The sequence below is a fragment of the Cydia strobilella genome, chromosome 21 (assembly GCF_947568885.1).
Source record: "Cydia strobilella chromosome 21, ilCydStro3.1, whole genome shotgun sequence".
Taxonomy (NCBI): domain Eukaryota; kingdom Metazoa; phylum Arthropoda; class Insecta; order Lepidoptera; family Tortricidae; genus Cydia; species Cydia strobilella.
Genome location: NC_086061.1, coordinates 1,203,319 through 1,224,559, shown reverse-complemented (window position 1 = coordinate 1,224,559; position 21,241 = coordinate 1,203,319). Strand labels below are relative to the sequence as shown.

The window sequence follows — 21,241 nt, the reverse complement described above, 5'->3', positions numbered from 1 at the left end:
TATATATATAGGTAGTAGTGTGACTACTTAAAAAACACAGATCAAAATATTTAATAAAATAATTTGATTTGTTCCCAAACTTATTCAGTTTCCCATGTAATTTAATACTTTCGTAATGCATGCATTACGAAAGTTATAAATTACACGTGAAACTGTTGGTAAAACTACTGTCACGACATTAATTTCACGCCACTAATTTCGTAATGTAAATCCCGCTTTAGTGCGACGTTTACAGAATGTACTCGTATGGAGGCCGCAGAAGAGCTATTAACTGGGGTTTTACCAATGGTTTCTCAGATAATTATGACAGTTAATAATAATAATAAAATAAGCCCGCAGGGCAGCTTGTGGCGAGCTGTTGGGGAGTAACGACCCCACGGACCCGAGTGCTCCCGAGAGTCGGTCAGGGTCTCCGTCTCCGGCGTGTCTTCGTCGGTCGGAGTGGACCCCAAGGGGACCCGCAGGACTCTCAGCTCTGGCTTGCCTTCATTGGCTGTCCAGAGAGGAGTCGCTAGAGCTATATGCTCCAGGGGTGGAAGTGAAAGATGCATAAGACGCGAGTTGGCACAGTGGCTGGTAACAGCCACTGGGTAGAAAGCGGCGCACACCTCTCGACCACCCCTGAGCCGCTCACACCGGTGTTGCTCCTGGTCGTCTTCACAACGGCAGTTTCAGGGGCCCATCTAGTCAGCGGCAAGTCACCACCTGCCTCGATAACGTGTGTTAGCATTGTTATGGCAGGTGTCCGGACTTCTTTTCAATAGCCCAGTCTCATTGTCCACCCAAACTTCAATCTATAGACCGGTATACTGTTCACTTTTTCTACAATAGTCCCAATGCCTGTTGCAACCGGTTCATGGGTGTCTATTGTTGCACCTGTGAACGGGTTCCAGCAGGCGTTCTACATGACATTAAAGCTCTCCAAGGGGCCTCTACGTGTTGGATCTATATCCCCACGCAAGCCTATCAAAAGACCGGGATTTATAGGCCCGAGAAATCCGAGGAGATAAAATAATAAAAGCCTTTATTTCCCAAGTATAAGTGTTACAAAAAATTTAGTTTACATACATATTATTTTTAAAAAGTTACAGAGAAAAGAAATTAAAACTAAGTTTTACTAACTAGTATTTTATGTGGGTTTGTCCATTTTTGGACGTAGGCCTCCTCCATGTTACACCATAGTTTTCTGTCGGCGGCCAGACTGGCCCAGGCTATGCCTGCCTGCTCGGTTATGTCATCTCGCCAGCGGCTCACCTTGCCCTCGCCCGCCATCTGGTGGGTACCACTGTAGAACTCTTTTGCTCCATCGGTCGTCTTTCGCTCTCGCTGTGTGTCCGGCCCATCGCCATTTGAGGCGGCATGCCATTTCCGCTATGTCCATTATTATGACAGTTACTAAATGATTATTCTAGGAAAAGTAAATTTGCGTATCAATGCTCTGCTTACTGACTACTCTTGCAAACGACTATTATTTATTTATTTATTTATTTATTTATTTATTATTTATTATTATTCGGAGATCCAACAGCCGTTAACACGTCTATAGGTTTTATAAATATGATACAAAAAGCCAATTACAGGTTCTCACCAGTAGCTACATATTAACAAAAACAATTGGTGGTTAGCACTATTGCACGATTCCTACATTTACACGCCAAAGCTATAGTAAACTCATAATTCGAAATTAACTAAAGAAGATACACAAAGAAAAACAAAAAATACAGCACAATGAAATTTCAATAAGGCATTATGCGTAATTACATTCTGCCAATCGTTTCTGCTAAAGAACCCGTCTGCGAATCGTTGTCGGCGAAAGGAAATTCGGCGTATTTTTTCTCGGAAAATCAATAGGGCACCGTGCAACAGACTAGTCATAAGTTACATTTGACTGATATTTATCTGTCGCTATTCGGTATAGGAAAACATTAAGAGGAAACCGGATCAATCCCAATGAGGGCTATTTTTTCCTCTAGGTCGGAAAACCGTTAGGTTTCCGGGCAAATCTTAGGGTCCGTAACCAAGACGACGATAAGAAAATTGTGATCTTTCTGATGTACATAGCTAAAAGTTTTTATTTGAAGTCGTACTGTTTCGATAGCTATAAGGTTCGGTATTGAATACTCTCAAAAATTAAAGATATTTGCGTATTGTCACAGCGATGGTTTATTTGCAACTAAACTGGTTTACATAGGCATCGATATTAATCTAGCGTCTAGCGGGAGACATGCATGTGTCTCTGTGCGTATATTTGTCTAAACATGCCGCCTACCAAAAAATACATTTTTTCACTCAGGCATAATCAAAAGACGATAACGTTATTATTTAGAGGGGGCTTCAATTAATCTAACAACTAAATCGCACTCATAATAGGCAATTACATACACATGCATGTTCGCTCTTACAAATTTACTTATAAGAAAATAAAGGGTAAGAACCGATCAAAAGCCCGTCGGAATACATAATCAGCAAAAGTAAGGTACTAATAATACGTATAATCAGTGATATTTGTTCAATTCTTATACGAGAAATTACTCAAAATTTCTGTAAAGTAAAGACTCAAGGGCATTTTTGGTACATACCACAACACAATCATGCAACAAATAATGCAAAATCACAATTATTGATCGTTAGTATTAACAGGCAGTTCACATAATTTTGACACTGAACGTTTGATAACATCCCCGCGACAACGCACACTATAGACACGTGTCACACCATCCGGACCTGGGTGCTTGTCCAGCACCCGACCAAGTGACCATTTTCCTGGTGGAAGTTGATCGTCCTTTATCAATACAATATCGCCGAGGTCGAATTCACGTTCGCGTTTCAACCACTTTGGCCTTTCTTGAAGACGGGAGAGATATTCATTTTGCCACTTATGCCAGAAATCTCTGACGAGTTTTTGGGTGAATTGCCAACGTGATAACCTGTTAGTGTTGATCTCCAGTAAATCAGGGTTAGGTATGGTAACTGGCGCCTCCCCGATGAGAAAATGTCCAGGTGTGAGTACTTCGACATCTGGGTCGGTTGTGTCCACAGGAATCAAAGGCCGACTGTTCAAACACGCCTCAATCTCACATAACGTCGTGCTTAACTCTTCGAAGGTGAGATTGGCGGTGAGTATTCTTTTTAAGTGGAACTTTACTGATTTGACGCCAGCCTCCCACAGACCTCCAAAGTTTGGGCTATATGGAGGTATGAAGTGCCATTGCGTTCCATCGTCAGCAAGTATGCCACGTATCCGCTCTGGGAGTTCTAAATTTGATTCTTTCCATGCTATGGTCAAGGCCTTGTCGGCGCCGACAAAGTTGCGTCCATGGTCACTCCATAGGTGCGTGCATCTTCCTCGACGAGCAACAAAACGCTTGAAGGCGCCTATGAAGGATTCTGAGGTCATATCGCCTACCAGTTCGAGATGGATGCATTTGACTACCATGCAGACAAAAATTGCAATATAGGCCTTATTAGATTTTGCTCCCCTGCCTCTTGACATCAAAACTTGTATTGGCCCAGCAAAATCTACGCCGCTATGTAAGAATGGTCGGGCTTGCGTTATGCGAACTTTAGGTAGGTCTCCCATAATCTGTGTTCGTGTAATCGCTCTTTGTCTGGCGCAAACTACACATTTGTGAATGTGTGCTTTAATTGCATTTTTAACTCTGAGGATCCAGTACTTTGAACGTAGATAGACAAACATTAACGGCATCGTGCCATGCAGAGTTTTCTGATGAGCATCTGCTATTATTAACAGTGTCAACGCATTTCTACTATTAAGTATAATAGGATGTTTTCTTTCTTCAGGAATGTCAGCATTCCTAAGTCTTCCGCCTACCCTGAGAACATTTTTCTCATCAAGGTAAGGATTCAACCCCTTTATTGCGCTATCCCTTTTTACATCTTTGCCTTTCACTAGATTGTCTAGCTCCGCACCAAACTCTCTTCTTTGTTCTATTTTTATACATCTTATTAAAGCATCTTCTAGTTCTGTAGTTGTTAATTCCTTTTGTATGTTTTCAGGGGTCTTCTTACTATTAAGGAATCGCAAGCCATAAACAACGGTCTTCATCAGCTCTGACAATGTATCAAACTCTTCAAATTTAATTCCAGGTTCTTCACTTTCTATATTCACGTTTACTTGTATATTTCTCTTTCTTTCTAATTCTGTTTCTTTTATTTCAGGTCTTCTATATGGAATGTCGTCAGTCTGCAGCCACTTCGGGCCTCTCCACCATTTTTGATCTTGTACTAGTATTTGAAGGGTTGTTCCTCTACTCGCGACGTCGGCTGGGTTATCTTCAGAGGCAACATGGTACCACCTTTGATTGCCAATGTTGTCTAATATCTCGACGACTCGATTGCTGACAAATACGTTCCACCTTCCCGGGTCACCCAATAGCCATGAGAGCACGACAGAAGAATCTGTCCAGGCATATACGTGAGTGTCAGGTATTCTCATTGCTTCTTTTACTTGTTTGAGTAGTCTAGACAGGAGCACCGCTGCGCACAGTTCCAGTCTTGGAAGAGATACTGGTTTCACAGGTGCGACGCGTGTTTTGGCAGCAATTATTCCTGTTCGTATTTCTCCTTCTTCTGTCTCAACTCTGAGGTAAGCTACAGCTCCATATGCCTTTGTGGATGCATCACAGTACCCATGCACTGAAACTGCTTGCACATTACGTTGAGTCGTATATAGCCATCGATCTACTTCGATATCGCAGAGGTAATCAAAGCTTTGACGTAAGTTTATCCATTTTTGCTTAACCTCAGCACTGACCTCCTCATCCCAGCTAATACCCTGAAGCCATAAATGTTGTAGTAAACCTTTAGCTGGTAGAATTGCAGGAGCCAACCAACCAAGAGGATCAAATAATCTTTGTACTTGAGCAAGTATATTTCGTTTGGTTACAATTTCAGGAATGTTGGGTAGCTCTAAGGTATATTGAAAAGTGTCGTTGCCCACATTCCAGGATAGTCCCAATGCTTGAATCGTTCCATCTAACTTGATATCCATCTTAACTCGCGAACTTCGCTGCGACGCTTCAATTTGCTCCAGGAACTCTCGTTTGTTTGAGGTCCATTTTTGTAAGTGAAAACCTCCTCGCTGAAGTATGCTCTTTACTTCCCGTGCTGTGGTTATGGCCTCGTCCACGTTGTCATTCCCGGATATCAAATCATCCATATAGAAGTCCTCCTTGATGACTCTTGCCGCATTAGGTTGGTCCTTGCCTTCATCCATAGCTATCTGATGGAGCGTCTTGACGGCTAAATAAGGAGCCGATGCCGTCCCAAAGGTAACTCTAAGTAGGCGATAATCTTTAATTTCTTCGTTTGGATTATTACGCCATAGTAGCCGTTGATAGTTGGTGTCAGACTTTGTTACCAGTATTTGGCGGTACATTTTTTCAACATCGGCCACAAAACATACCTTTCTCATCCTCCAACGCATGATAATGTTTCGCAAGTCTTCTTGTAGCTGGGGTCCGACTAGTAAATCATCGTTTAATGATTTGTTATTGGAACCCTTGGCTGACGCGTCAAATACGACTCTACATTTCGTTGTCTCTTTCTCCTCTCTTATTATAGCATGGTGCGATAGATAGACAGCTGGATCTTCCATCTCCTCTTCTGGAACTTCTTCCATATGGTTCATGGCTAGGTACTCATCAAGCACTCTGGTATATTCAGTTTTCAATTGAGGCATCCTATCGAAACGTGATTCTAACTGCTTAAGTCGTTTCATAGCTATGCTTCTGGTATCACCTTGTGTTGCTTGAGGCTGTTTATTTCTCATAGGTAGCTTCACCACATACTTCCCATCTTCAGTCCTGGAATGAAGTGTTTCATATATTTCTTCACAGAGTCTTTCGTCTGCTGTATATGCTCTTTTACCAGGTGTTTCTAACTCCCACATGTTTTTCACCATATTATCCAGGTCTAAGTGATGATGCATTGCGATTACATCCTCTTGAGAGTTTGATTCATCAATTTCTCCGAAGATAATCCAACCCAGGCTGGTTAGCTGAGCAATCGGTTTTCCTGGTGGACCCTTGATGATTTTTTCTTTTAAGATTCGTGCGTACACTTTCACTCCTAGAAGCAAATCTATTCTTCCAGGTTTGTCAAATGTCGGATCTGCTAGAGGGAGATCTTTCAAATGCGCCCAATCACCTGACTCTTCATTTATAGGTACCCTTTTGGAAGGCAGCACCTTTGTTACTCGCGTAGGCATGACATACATCTTTACATTGAGGTTAAATTTATTCTCATATCGTGAAAGAACATCTAATCGGACGGTATGATTCACCCTCGTGTTGGTTTCGCCCACGCCCGTAATTCTTCCTCTAACAGACTCCCTCTTCACTTTAAATAGTTGAGTTGCCCTTTCAGTGATAAACGTCGCTTGTGATCCTTTATCCACCAACGCTCGCAGCAGGATCACCCTTCCCGTCGTATCTCGTACTGGTACTATCGCCGTAGCCAATAGCCCAGCTGATTCATCTGCTGCAAAATTGGCCACTATATCTTCTAACCTTTCATCGTCGTTTTGGCTCCCGTCGTCGATTTCTTCCATTTTGGCATGTGCAGAAACGTCAGTTGTCCTATTCTCTTCAGTTGCTGACGTAACTCCTTGATAGCTACTTTGATGGAGGAGTGAATGGTGTCGACGATGGCAGACCTTGCAGAATACCTTTAGTTTACAGAACAACACTGAGTGTCCTGGCAGGAGACAATTATAGCACAGTTTTTGATTCTTAGCAAACTCGCTTCTTTCGCTTGGATCTAATTTCCCAAATTGCTTGCAATGGTATAAAGCATGAGCCTCTTGACAGAAAAGACAATTTTTTTCGGATATAGTACTAGCGTGAAATGATCGTTCTTTAACTGTCTTGGTTTGCGACGACGCTGCAGACGTAAGTTCCAATGTATGTATTTTATTCTCCAAGAAGTGAAACAAATCATTGATGGTAGGCAGATCCCCAGTTTCTTGTAGGCTCACGTGCTCCTCCCATTGTTTGTGGCTCTCTGAATCCAATTTTTGAGTCGCTAAGAATATAAGCATGGGATCCCAAGTATCAGTGTTTATCGACAGACCTTTAAAGCTGTAAAGGCATTCTTTCATATTGTCAACTAATGTTTTCAATTGGCTAGGAGATTGACTCAGCATTTTTTTTGATGAAAACAGCCTTTTGAGAATTGCATTGACCACCAGACGTTTATGACTGTAACGTTTCTTCAATGTATCCCAAGCGGGTCTGTAATTCTTCTCCACTACTTTATAATGCTTTAAGGTTGTGCTGGCTTCTCCGATTAAACAAGACTTTAGGTAATAAAACCGCTGCACGTCACTCAATGACTGGTTATTGTGAATTATTGATGTAAAAATATCTTCAAATGCCTGCCATTCTTCATAAACACCAGAAAACTTCGGCAATTCCAAACGAGGTAATTTCACATCCATTACTGTCTTAATATCTCCAGAAACTGCCGAAATATTCATGGGCGTGCCAGCCGGTGTAGGTGTGTTAAAGTCCAACAGGTCTTGAAGCGTAGTTTTTAGATTCAAGTATTTTTCTTCACATTTATCGTAATAATTCTCAACGAAGTATAACAGAGTTTGCCTTTGTTCCGCAGTTGATATTTTTAGTAACTCGGAATGTAATTTCTTAAATGATGACCAGTACTCGTCAATATATTGCATGCGCACCTTTACGTAACCAAGGGTTAACCTGTCCTTAGGGCATTTTTTGTAATTAATTTCCGCTTTCTTGATACTGTTGTATATATCTTCTAATTGCACCGAAATTTCGTCTATTAATGGTGTAGCCATGTCGATCAACAACAAATAACGTTATAAGTCTCAAAACAACAAAGTTATTCACTTTTATAACTCGCGACAATAACTTCACCGCCGAGAATTGCAATGATTTTATGTAAACAACTACACTTTGCACTCGATCCAGTTATCGCCGCGCCGGCCGGCCGGTGATTATCTTATTATTCTTTTGATTCGCATCCGGTTCGATTATGGACCATGTTTCGATAGCTATAAGGTTCGGTATTGAATACTCTCAAAAATTAAAGATATTTGCGTATTGTCACAGCGATGGTTTATTTGCAACTAAACTGGTTTACATAGGCATCGATATTAATCTAGCGTCTAGCGGGAGACATGCATGTGTCTCTGTGCGTATATTTGTCTAAACACGTACTTTTCAATTTTTTTTTTTTATCTATAGTGTTTAGTTAACTATTTCTTAAAAAAATCAATAATAAGTAAACTTATACTAAACTGATAATAAAAAGTAACCTAAAATTAAAACTAACAACAAAACTAAAACTAATACCTAAAAAAGAAATAACATAGGTACATATTAGGATAGATCACCTAGGTCCGAGCCCTGTGGAAGGGTTCCCATAAGGCTGGCTGCGTTCCCCCTTTGGATGGCTATGCCGATCCGTTGGGCGAGGAACGAGCCAGCCCTGCCCAGCCCAGTTTTGTGATCTTATATCAAGTTAAAATTATTGTAAGTACTCACACGAATTTTCCGCATTTTAAATTATACTAATATAAATTTAACGCCACCGAAGTGGAATCTCAGGCCAGTACCTATTCAATTTGTTTGCTAAGAAGTGTTTTCTTTGCTACGAACTGCTACGAAACTGCAGCTACGCCGTAGCAATTAGAAATCACTTGAGAATTTTGTAACCTTACTACGACTGCCTTATGGGGCCTGTGGACAGGCCATATTTTCACTGCAATATGTGGCCGGCAACTATTGGTGTCCCTCTCTTACTTACATGTAAGATAAAGTCTACAGTATGGATGGTATAGAAAGGATGCACATCTCTTATGGCAGAATTGTTGCAAAAGTGACCGCTTTCAGCTTTAAATAATAGTTCCTAATCTCTCCGGTGGCGCTAGTTAGACTCTGGGACATAAGCCATATAAGGCAACAAATAACCCGACCAAATTACGTAGGTTGTTTTTGGTAGTATTTCGGTGTATGGTGGCGCCGCCTAATTACTGTTTTTTGATGGACACTTTTCATACATAGAGATTTGGCTCCTTTATATAGTCTCCATGTTCTACAGGCCCCTTTAGCAGTGTCAAACTGACATATTCGGTCATAGCGTAACTTACTTTCTATACATCTCGCTCGCACTAATATGCGAGTACGAACGAGATGCACAGAAAGTAAGTTACGCACACGCTGGCGAATATGTCAATGCAAAACTGGTGGTAGCCGTACAGGAGACAGGAAATTGTTATGGATATGATCTGTCATCTGTCAACAGTGATATTCATTCTTTTAAAATTATGGCTTCAGTCCAGTGGGCCCATTTCACCAGTATCAAGGTCTTAGAAGCTTTAAATACAACGGTGATTTTATTAGCTCTTGTAAAGCGATAACTGGACTTTACAAGAAGCACGTGGACTACCGGCCGTTGACTCCAAAATGGTGGTTAGCCGCGCTTCAAGATTAATTCTCCATTCACTGCACACTACCACATTTGCATTAGTTTACTGTATAATAAGCTATCGATATTACACTTTAAACAATATTAATGAGTAAAAAACAAAGGAATTAATTAAGTCTAACTATCAAGATGGCGCTCGAAACCGGAAGCCCAACAGTGATATTTCTGATTGAAGAATCGTCAACTTTGGCAGCTGACAGATCATATAACAGTTTCATGATCAGATTCTAAAGTTTGAGTTGCCTTCAAATCATAGACATAGTATATACAAGTAGTTATAGACGCGCCACCGAGCGACCGGGGGTAAGAGAAAGAATATTCATATAAAATGTATACTACGCAATTTATCCGGTTTGCATGTCCAATGTCTTTTCTCTTTCACTCTTATAAATTTCGGTATTTCACCATAGCCTCCTTGCTATGATGCCCACATGATGCCATAAGCCGACCATGAAAAAATGCTCGGTCGGTGATAAAGACAAAGCATGGCACTATTTTCTCTTTCCTCTTATAGGAATCGCAATAAGACTATTTTTCTCTATCAAAGAGTGTCAGACCCTTGCTTCCAACCTAATTATCAACATTAATATGACAAAACGAGACTTACGGGCTAATTTGAACGTGCGCCTGACCAGCACGGATATCATGGTCGCGTTTTTATCACCTGTCATGTCATGCGTCACTTTCGCACTTTCATACTTGTAAGAACGTGACAGGCATGGTGACAAATGATAAAAAGGCGACCATCTTAGCCCTACAGGCGTGTCTCACTCCGCGATTTCGTCGCGTCGCTACAAGTACTTGCGGCCCACACCAATTTTGGTGTCTAACCATAGTAGTTGCCGCGCACCGCGACGGAATGGACGCCTGCTCGCGCTTGCACCACCTTGCGGTCATATCTGTCGTAATGGACGTGCTTTGTTAGTGAACCTTCTTTACCTAGTAATATTACAAAGGTTAACTGGAAGAGATCCCTGAAAGGGATAACTTCGCCTTTGTACAAATAATGCGTTTTTCTCTTGTTTTATGTTTCTTTTTGTACAATAAAGAGTTTTACTACTTTACTACTACTACTATTATTTATTCTGTGACCTGACATTGAACCGAAATTTTAATGTCTGAGCGAAATAAACGCGCGAATGACAGCTAACTGATATGATTCCAATATTATTCAAATATCGGTTTGATGACAGATGCACGCTCGAATTGGCTTGTTAATTTTTGAATTCTAGTATACCTAGTTTAGCTAGTTTAGGTCGCACAGGATCGAGAAAAGTAGCGCTGTCTTGTGTCGGAGGCCAAGTCTCATTTTGGGTCGCTGAGCCAACGGAGTAAGTAAGTAAGTATAGGTACTTAAGTACAGTTAAGTATAGGTAGGTAAGCTAGGGCTTAGAAATTTTTTGATTCTCTAAACGAAAACAATACCTGTTTTTCTTAGCCTTTGCAATGACCCCAGAAAAAATATTCAAAACATTTTGTCAATTTATTTAAACGATTAATATTCGCTGACCGAACGAAATATCAAATAGAGACTTAATATTACTAAGCACGAAGTAACACTAAGCAAAAAGTGTCACCGAGAGCATGCTTTATTTCACGGCAACAAGTCCGCTTACCGACGCCAAGAACTGTGATTACAACCCCATACAGAGGTAAGAAAACCAGACAACTGTGATCTCAGGTTCCTTAACAATAATGCGTCATGGGAGTTTAATAGGTTCTTGTTAAATTCATATGACGTATCAAGATACCATGTTCTTTGGAACCATTAGTTATGTACAAAGGCGATCTTATCTCTAGAAAGGCCACTGTTGCTGTGGGTTTACTGTTTTACTGGCTGGCATGAGACGCTATGCTCGCCAAGCATCAGAATAATGTCCAAGGATCCTCATAATTCCCGTAAACCGTCCCCGGTGGCAGTCTCCCCCTGAGCGCCGCCCGGGACGGACGCGTCGCGCTTGCTAACAAGTGTCACCCTTGTAAACCCCCCATACTGAACTAAATCGGTTCACGACCCCTCTAGTGACGTGTAAAGCTTGGATTTTAAACCTCGGTAAGATGCTTTAATTCAATATTGTCGAACGCATGGATTGTAACCTGTTGCTGTCCCATCGCTTAAGACGGGCCAATCTTGAGATTTCCAATATACCTAAATGTAATCCTCAAGGATAACGATGGTAATTTTGATAATTTCTTCAGTATTCATTGATAAAAATATCTTCTGTTAAAATAATATCGATTTTTAAGACTCCAACGCTGGATTTATTTTAGTTTTGCGCCGACGGTTTAAAATATTAGGAATGTAATTTGTTTATAATATTATCGCGTTTTTAATAAATTTAATATTTTTTTAGTTTGTTATTTTAGTTGTATCTATGATACTTATTATTTTGTAAACTGGTTATAAGTAAGTATATTTTGGTGGCAATGCCAACCCAAGTAGTAATGATAGATGTGTGCTACTTAATTGCTACAAAATCATTCAAAAAAAATTCTAGCAACCGGCCACAAAAGCTACCCAATGTAAATAGGCTTTTTTGAAGTGCATACATTAAAATATACTCTTGCAGACTTGCATCTATAAATGCATTTATAAATACTAATTTTTTTAACGTACTCTACTGCAATGGAAGCGCTGGTGGCCTAGGACTTTCAATCCGAAGGTCGCGGGTTCAAACCGCGGCTCGTACCAATGAGTTTTTCGGAACTTATGTACGAAATATCATTCGATATTTACCAGTCGCTTTTCGGTTAAAGAAAACATCGTGAGGAAACCGGACTAATCCCAAAAAGGCCTAGTTTCCCCTCCGGGTTGGAAGGTCAGATGGCAGTCGCTTTCGTAAAAACTAGTGCCTACGTCAATTCTCGGGGTTAGTTGTCAAGCGGACCCCAGGCTCCCATGAGCCGTGGCAAAATGCCGGGAAAACGCGAGGAAGAAGAAGACTCTACTGCAATTAATTGAGTTACTAAAATATCTTCTTAATTTTCAGCTTCAGCCAATAGATCTCTTTAATTTTCACATACACGTTTCACAAATAACTTTTTAAAGACCGGCCAAGAGCATGTCGGGCCATACAAAGTTCCGTCACAATAGGTTAAACGGGTTATTAGTATATTAGATTGTTAACCAAGGGATGAAATTTTGACGACCGGCCTGGCCTAGTGGGTAGTGACCCTGCCTGTGAAGCCGATGGTCCTGGGTTCGAATCCCGGTAAGGGCATTTATTTGTGTGATGAGCACGGATATTTGTTCCTGAGTCATTGTTGTTTTCTATGTATTTAAGTATTTATATATTATATATATCGTTGTCAGAGTACCCATAACACAAGCCTCCTTGGGCTTACCGTGGGACTTAGTCAATTTCTGTGTAAGAATGTCCAGAATGAATATTTATTTGTTTATTTATTTATTATTTATTTAAATGAGGCCTTTCACCCGAGTTAAACACTACTTTTCATATCGAATGCAAGGAAACCAATTAAAACAAGGCAAATTTGCATAATCAGTACCTAATTGAAGTAATGGACATGATTTTTTCCTTAGGACTTACTTGCAACCGGAGATTTTGCATGTCTCTTTGCACTCTTGTCGTCCTTATAAGAAACTCTCTTCGTTCCTTTCTTAAACCCACACTCGTATTTTAATGCCTATTATTATGTAGCAGGTGTAGCAGTCACATAAACTACTATTAAGTGTGGTTGTAGGTACCTACGTATTTTTACTATGAAAGGGTTACTTTTTGCGCTAACTCAAAAACGGCTGAACTGATCATGTTCGCTATAGTTTTCATTTCTAGCTTTAGCTCTATCTCCACGATTTTTTCATAATTTTTGGACCCATAGTTCAAAAGTTAGAGGGGGGGGACACAATTTTTTTCTTTCGGAGCGATTATTTCCGAAAATATTCACTTTATCAAAAAAAATTGTTTGCAGACCCCTATTCGTTTTGAAAAACCTATCCAATGATACCCCACACTGTAGGGTTTAAGCGAAAAAAAAATTACATCCCCAATTATTTTACCCTTTAAAAAATAATAATTTTATGACTGTCGGATAGATCGATGTATATATCCATGCCAAATGACAGCTTTCTAGCACTAACAATCATGGAGCAAATCATCGGACAGACAGATGGACATGGCGAAACTATTCCTAGTTGACTACGGATACCTAAAATCAAAGTGATTGCCAAATTATTTTAGGCTATATCACCTCACATAGGGTCTTTCCTGGTGGTAGGCTATAGCCTAAAACACAGAGCGGACACGCTATACATCAAAAATCACTTGCGTTTCTATGTGTAAACGGCACGTCTGTACACGCGACATGCGCCATAGTGTCATCATCATAGGCCTTTCAGTCTATTGCAGACTATACAGATCATAGTCGTCGTCATAGTGTAAGTTGCTTAAAAATATTACTGAGCGGCCGGCAAACGGCCGTCAATCTGCTGTCGCGGGGCGAGGTAATTCGAATTGGAGCGGGGCGGTGCGTGGCCGGCCTGTATGATAATACTATGACTATGGATGGTATAGAAAGGCCAATCTCTTATGGCAGAATTGTTGCAAAAGTGACCGCTTTCAGCTTTAAATAATAGTTCCTAATCTCTCCGGTGGCGCTAGTTAGGCTCTGGGACATGAGTATAACATGAACCATAGAAGTGCATAGAAGGCAACAAATAACCCGACCAAATTACGTAAGTTGTTTTTGGTAGTATTTCGGTGTATGGTGGCGCCGCCTAATTACTGTTTTTTGATGGACACTTTTCATACATAGAGATTTGGCTCCTTTATATAGTCTCCATGACTATGACTTATTCTGTGGCCTAAAATAATTGTGTCAATGTGGGGTGTCATTTCAGTTGTTATCACTTATCAGCTATATCTTCGCAGGTCTATAACAACACTCGCACAGACCTATATTGGCTATATTATATTCAATAAATATTCCCTCTATTCTTTGTTAGGTAAACACGACGATTGTTTGTTAACTCATATGAGATTTTAATAAAACGTTTTATTAATAAATATTAAACGTAAACAAAGAGGGATTATTCACAGGTCACATCTATATAAATCATTTCAGTTTTTAGGGTTCCGTACCTCAAAAGGAAACAACGGAACCCTTATAGGATCACTCGTGCGTCTGTCTGTCTGTCTGCCTGTCTGTCTGTCTGTCCGTCTGTCACAGCCTATTTTCTCCGAAACTACTGGACCAATTAACAATTAATTATTAAGTTGAAATTTGGTACACATATGTAAGTTTGTGACCCAAAGATGGACATGTAACGTAAACAAATTAATTTTACCCACGGGGGCCACTTTTGGGGGGTAAATGAGAAAATTAAAAAATAAAGTTTGTCAAACCATATCGTGTTACATATCAAATAAAAGACCTTATTCTGTGAATCTCAAATATATTTATTGTATAATTTTAAGATAAATAGTTTAGAAGTTATTCAAGAAAATAGGCAAAAAATTACCATTCCGGCCCTTTATCTCCGAAACTATTGGGTCAAAAATTTTGAAAAAAATAAACAAAATAGATCTTTACCTATAGATCACCGGAAAACCTATTAGAAATGTGCAGTCAAGCGTGAGTCGGACTTAATTACTTAGTTTTTGATCCAACCCCTACGGGTTTTTTAAAGACATTTCACATAAAAAATACATTGTTTAAACTGTGTAATGTACGGAACCCTTGGAACGCGAGTCCGACTCGCACTTGGCCGGTTTTAATAATTCGTTACATCACACTACGCATTAAGTACGTTTTCAATAACCATCGCTAGCGATATAACATCTGTAATATGACCTACATATAGGGAGCTGAAGCCGTGCTGCATACGAATCAGTAATGTACAGTCGAAGGCAAACATATCGATCCACACAAATGGCTCAAAAATATGTGAACACGACTTTATTGTCTAAGGTGTAAGAGCGTACACATATTTTTGAAACTTTGGGAATGTATATATATTTATGCCTTTGACTGTACGTGTTGGCTTTAAGAGCCGTGTCGCAAATAATCATTAAAATATGTAAAATAGAGAAAATGCTAAAGATTGTACCAGCCTAAGGTTTGCAATCGCACATTTGGTGAAAAATCGAGTTCTATGGCTCATACTTTCAGTTTGTCATAATTTTTAAAACCTGCCGGCCTAGCCAAGGTGACAATCGCTATCGCTTCGACAACGAAACGCTTTGTGTCTCTCTATCACTCTTCCATATTAGTGCGACAGTGACAGTTGCGTTTCGATCGCTACGGAACGTTAGCGATTGGCGTGTTGGCTACGGGGCCTGACATCGAACTTAATCGTCGAACATAAGGGACGACATGGGGCCATGTTTACACGTGTCTTGTTTCTCAGTTCTCTCTTTTAGTGGCCTCACATTACACGAAGTCACACTTCGTGTTATGCGAAGGAAAGAACAGGTACAGAACTACAGATACAGGTTTCTATAGGTATCAATTTTTTGTATACATTGTACCTAATGTCATGTTACTGGGCTATTAAACTGACGGACGGACGGACTGATAATCAGTGGGCCCCTTAAAGTGACTCGGTCCTTCTAAATAGTCCCGTCAGCTTGTAAAAGGTGTACAAATTAAAATTCAGAGCACGTAATGGGTCGATAAGATTGAACTTGCTTTGGCATCTATGTTACAAGTAAGGAAGTACGCATGTATTCCATCATGATGCTTACATATATATATATATATTTTTTTTTTTTTTTGATTTCCATGACTCCCGTTGTTGAACTGTTTCCGGCCAGTTATTAGTGAAGGTGTCTAAGTCGTCCCGCCATCTCCGCCTGGGCCTGCCACGTCCGCGCTTCTTTTGCGGCATCCACTTGGTGGCTATACTAGCCCACCTATCCGGATGCATGCGGCAGACGTGACGTGCCCAGTCCCACTTCAGCCTAGCGGTCTGCGGTCTTCTCCCCTACGTCAGCTATGCCTGTTCTGGAGCGCAGTGTAGTGTTTCGGATGCGATCCATCCTTGTGACACCTAGAATGCTGCGCTCCATTGCTCTCTGGCAAACCTTCAATTTGGACTTCTGACTCTCGGTGAGCGACCATGTTTGGGCACCGTAGGTTAGGACAGGCAGAATACACATGTCAACGAGTTTACGCTTTAGTGACATTGGAAGGTCCCCCTTCATTAGCTCCTTCATGGACCAGTAGCTCTTCCATGAATATAATATAATATAATAGAAATAATTTCTTCGTAAGCACACACAGAAGAGAAAATTATACAAAACAGAAAAACATAGGATGGAGAAAGTGCCACAAAATGGTCTCATCTTAGCACGATACTGGCGACTGGAAGCGCAGGGGCCTAGCCCAGATGCCAATGGTTTGCTGTAGGAGAACGAGACGCTTTCTGTCTCTCTATCACTCTTTTATATTATTGCGATAGAGAAACAGATAGCGTTTAGTTGTCTTAGCGCAAACGATTGGCACCTTGGCTAGACACCCTGATCTTCCGAAGAGACCATATATTATGCGTTTCGATTGCCATTCCATAAATATAGGCGCGAGAGACATAAATGAATTGCGAACAAATAATTTTTAAGAAAAAAAAAACCGACTTCAATGGGGGATGCCGCTAAAAGTTCACTTATTGTTGATGGTGCACTCTTAGATTCCAGACAATGAAATGAAAAACACAGCATCTTTTGTCTAATTATGTAGAAAAGGAGGTAAAACAACCCGACCCGTTGAGGAGTTCCTTCGATTCCTCATGGATCCCATCATCAGAACTGCTTTTTGACAAAAACGGGACCAATCTGTATGTATATACTTATAATCAAAAACAGAATTTTCTAAATCGGTCCAGAAATGACGGAGTTATGGAGTAACAAACATTAAAAAAAAAAACATGCAACCGAATTGAGAACCTCCTCCTTTGAAATCTTGAAGTCGGTTAAAAAGACATTCCCGAGACAAGCCGAAAGCAAAGATAGATATAACTCCGTAATAGATGGATACAGTCTAAGGAAAAAAACGTGCCTCGAAAATCACGAAAATTTGATTCTCGATCAGATGGCACCACTAGCCTTGGCCTACTCTAGTATAGAGGGCGCTGATGGTTTCGTTTGTTATTTATAATTTTAACGCATATCAGTGAAAGAGCATGGGTCAAAATCGTATAAAAATAATTAATGCAAATAAAAAAACCGGCCAAGTGCGAGTCGGACTCGCACACGAAGGGTTCCGTACCATTATCTATAAAAACGGTCACCCATCCAAGTACTGACCCCGCCCGATGTTGCTTAACTTCGGTCAAAAATCACGTTTGTTGTATGGGAGCCCCACTTAAATATCTCTTTTATTCTGTTTTCAGTATTTGTTGTTATAGCGGCAACCGAAATACATCATCTGTGAAAATTTCAACTGTCTAGCTATCACAGATCACGAGATACAGCCTGGTGACAGACGGGCAGGCGGACAGCGAAGTCTTAGTAATAGGGTCCCGTTTTTACCCTTTGGGTACGGAACCCTAAAAATCATTTATCCATATTTAAATTCATTTTAACGTATTTTTATAAATCTTCATTTTCAGTTTTAAAGTATGTCGATAGATGGCAGTGAATTTACAGTGGTTACAAAATTTACTATGACAGTACCGCTCTATCTTATTATATCCACTTTGCCAAAAGTAACGATGTTGTCATCGAGCATCAAATGATTTCGTAAGGCTTTTCCCAACAATATTTGATAACTTTGACATCTCATTATGGTGGTACAAACCGCAACACACTGTCCATAAGTGGATCTTATGTCTTTTATAATAAGATCCATCGGTGGACAGTAAACACTGTAAACAGTGTGGGCGATGGTAAAGCCTAGTGTATGGATGGTATAGAAAGGATGCCAACCTCTTATGGCAGAATTGTTGCAAAAGTGACCGCTTTCAGCTTTAAATAATAGTTCCTAATCTCTCCGGTGGCGCTAGTTAGGCTCTGGGACATGTGTATAACATGAACCATATAAGGCAACAAATAACCCGACCAAATTACGTAGGTTGTTTTTGGTAGTATTTCGGTGTATGGTGGCGCCGCCTAATTACTGCTTTTTGATGGACACTTTTCATACATAGAGATTTGGCTCCTTTATATAGTCTCCATGGCCTAGTGATTCACGCAGGTGATATGATTCTGTCAGCGCTCGATAAGATAATACTGTTATCTTCCATTAATTTGATGAATACAAGTATACGTTTTGAGGTTGACATTTTGCACATGAATTTATTAAAAAGCTTTCGAATTGCTGTGAGTTATTTTTTTAATTAAAGTGTGTTTTATTGTATTGTAGTCATTCCCGCTCGAAATAATGAAATAAATATACGCTTGATAACCACTTACTTGCTACTTTTATTAAATTTGATAGATAGATAGATAAACCATTTATTCGTTTGCCACAATACACACATATTAAAACAGAAGAAACAGAAGAGATACAAAAAAGCAACATTAAGATAAAAAACAAAACTTAAAAAATAAACCGTAGAATGCTGTGTGCGTTGCAGCAAAACAAAATGGTTCTGGCTCAGTTATACACTCCGCTCTTTCGAGCGAAGCACTGGTAATTCTGCTAGAACCCAGGTCACTAACAGACTATCAATGTAGAAATTATGATGTTAATAATAGTAATGAATAATTGGCCTATTTCATGATCACAACACGTTAAAAGTTTATATTATTTTGGAAAACTAGTTTGAAACTTTGAATTACTTGCACTACAATACAGTTAACAATAGGGGATATTACTGCATTATAAATCTTAGTTTTTAGTTTTAAAGTGTGTCGACAGATGGCAATGAATTTACTGGGGTTACAAAATTTACTATGACAGTACCGCTCTAGTATAAGTTACTCTATGCTGCAATGTTCTGCCACCAGAGTGCAGCACTAGCCTTTTTAGTAAACCATAGAGTACAGTTTTTAACAAGTTTTCAGAGATAATAAAATATGACATTGATGCATCAAGGCGGTTTGTTTACAGAGGACCTACCGGGAAACGCGAATCCGAAATTTCGCTATCCGACTCTTTATCGCTCGAATATGCAAGTGACAGAGATGTTAGATAACGAAATTTCGATTTTCTTGTTTCGCGATAGACCCTCCGATTGTGGTAGTGGCGCCCCCTACGCCGAGTCTCGCGTAATATTCCCTATTGTATGAGTACTCGAACTCCAGATTCCGTGAAATTATGCGTGTACCTACAAATTACCTATTCGGGAAACCCGTCAATTTAATCTTGGTCGCGAAATGACAATACCTACTTCACACGTGACGATACTTAATGAGTATTGTGTAATGAACAATAAATGTTTCTGATTCTGATTCAATGTGTTAATTAAGGCAGGGTGCGCCTTCGTGGATAAAATTACTGTTTATGACTATTCTATTTATGTATATATATATTTATTTAAATCTTTTTTGCATTTACATGATGGTACAAATGGCGGACCTGTCCTTAAGACATATATGCTCCACTATATATATATATATATTTAGTTACTTACACCTCTTTATATATATTTTTACATATTCCCAAACCACTCACTTCCACATCCACTTTAAAAAAAATCCTTGTATATTGTTTCTAATTTGTGTTAATTATTAGTTGCTTAATCACAGTTTGACACTGCCTTTACTGTTCTGAGCTATCTTCTTGCCCTGGGCTCCACGGAAGACCAGCGCTGTAGCATATACCTATATGTTAGAGCATATGCTGAGTGGTGTCCATTTGTAGCCTCTATAGCAGCATCAATATTGTAATTATTGCATGTTAGTATAAGCTACTTGTAATTTTACGTGTTAGTGTATAAGATCTTCTTCTTTTTAAACTTGTATGGTGCTGTATGTAGATTTTTACAATAAACGTTTTCTATTCTATTATATTCCATTCCATTCCATTCGATTCCATTCCATTCCATTCCATTCCATTCCATTCCATTCCATTCCATTCTATTCTATTCTATTCTGTATAACGATTCGACGAGCGGTCCGGCCTAGTGGGTAGTGACCCTGCCTGTGAACCCGATGGACCTGGGTTCGAATCCCGGTAAGGGCAGTTATTTGTGTAATGAGCACAGATATTTGTTTCTGAGTCATGGGTATTTTCTATATATTTAAGTATGTATTTATCTATGTAACTATGTATATCGTCGTCTAATACCCATTAGTAGAAGCTTTGCTTAATTTGTGCCTAGGATGATTTGTGTAAGATTGTCCCCAAATATTGATTTATTTTATTTATTATTTATTTATAGACCGGGGTTTTTCTCGTATCGGTATCTAATAACTTGAGAAATTAACGTGAAGTATTGTTGACGATATTGATGAAAGTTAGAGCGAAAGAAGTGCTCAAATAATGTGACATCTGACATACAATTTTGTACAGTACAACCGCCGAGACAGTGCTGCCTACGCATCTAATATGCCATTATGTAATGTAATGTAATAAGCCTTTATTTATTTGACCTCAACTGCAAATTGTGTAACGCCGTGTCTTATTACGTAAGCGAAGCGGCGCGGCGCGGCGGGCCCATGGCGTTCGCGTTCGTAAAGAGATCGCCCACGTAGGACACTTCTATAGGTATCAAAGGATTGATTCACCCCGCGCCGCATCGCTTCGCTTTACGTTCGCGTGTTGTTCGCCTACGTAGTACGCTGGGTAAGAAATTAAACCATATCGCAACGGTCAACAATTGTCAGGTCAACAAGTCTGCCGTGGCTGAGCATTTACT

The 21,241-nt window shown here is 39.9% G+C and overlaps 2 protein-coding genes across 2 annotated transcripts in view; one reads left to right on the top strand and one right to left on the bottom strand.

The window, feature by feature from the left end:
- Nucleotides 1-2,145: 2,145 nt before the first annotated feature.
- Nucleotides 2,146-6,069, bottom strand: LOC134751080 (uncharacterized). The gene has a single exon (XM_063686423.1). It carries the CDS (start codon nucleotides 5,948-5,950, stop codon nucleotides 2,618-2,620), a length of 3,333 nt encoding a protein of 1,110 aa, XP_063542493.1. The 5' UTR covers nucleotides 5,951-6,069; the 3' UTR covers nucleotides 2,146-2,617.
- Nucleotides 6,070-11,313: 5,244 nt separating this feature from the next.
- The window catches only part of LOC134751056 (uncharacterized), a 95,099-nt gene continuing 85,171 nt past the window's right edge, over nucleotides 11,314-21,241 (top strand). The window contains exon 1 of the mRNA XM_063686396.1: nucleotides 11,314-11,533. The gene's annotated coding sequence lies outside the window, so the exon portion shown is untranslated. The remainder of the gene's footprint in view (nucleotides 11,534-21,241) is intronic.

What these genes read in the sequence shown, in the direction of transcription:
- LOC134751080 (XM_063686423.1), bottom strand. Translation starts at nt 5,950, where the DNA reads ATGCATCATCACTTAGACCTGGATAATATGGTGAAAAACATGTGGGAG.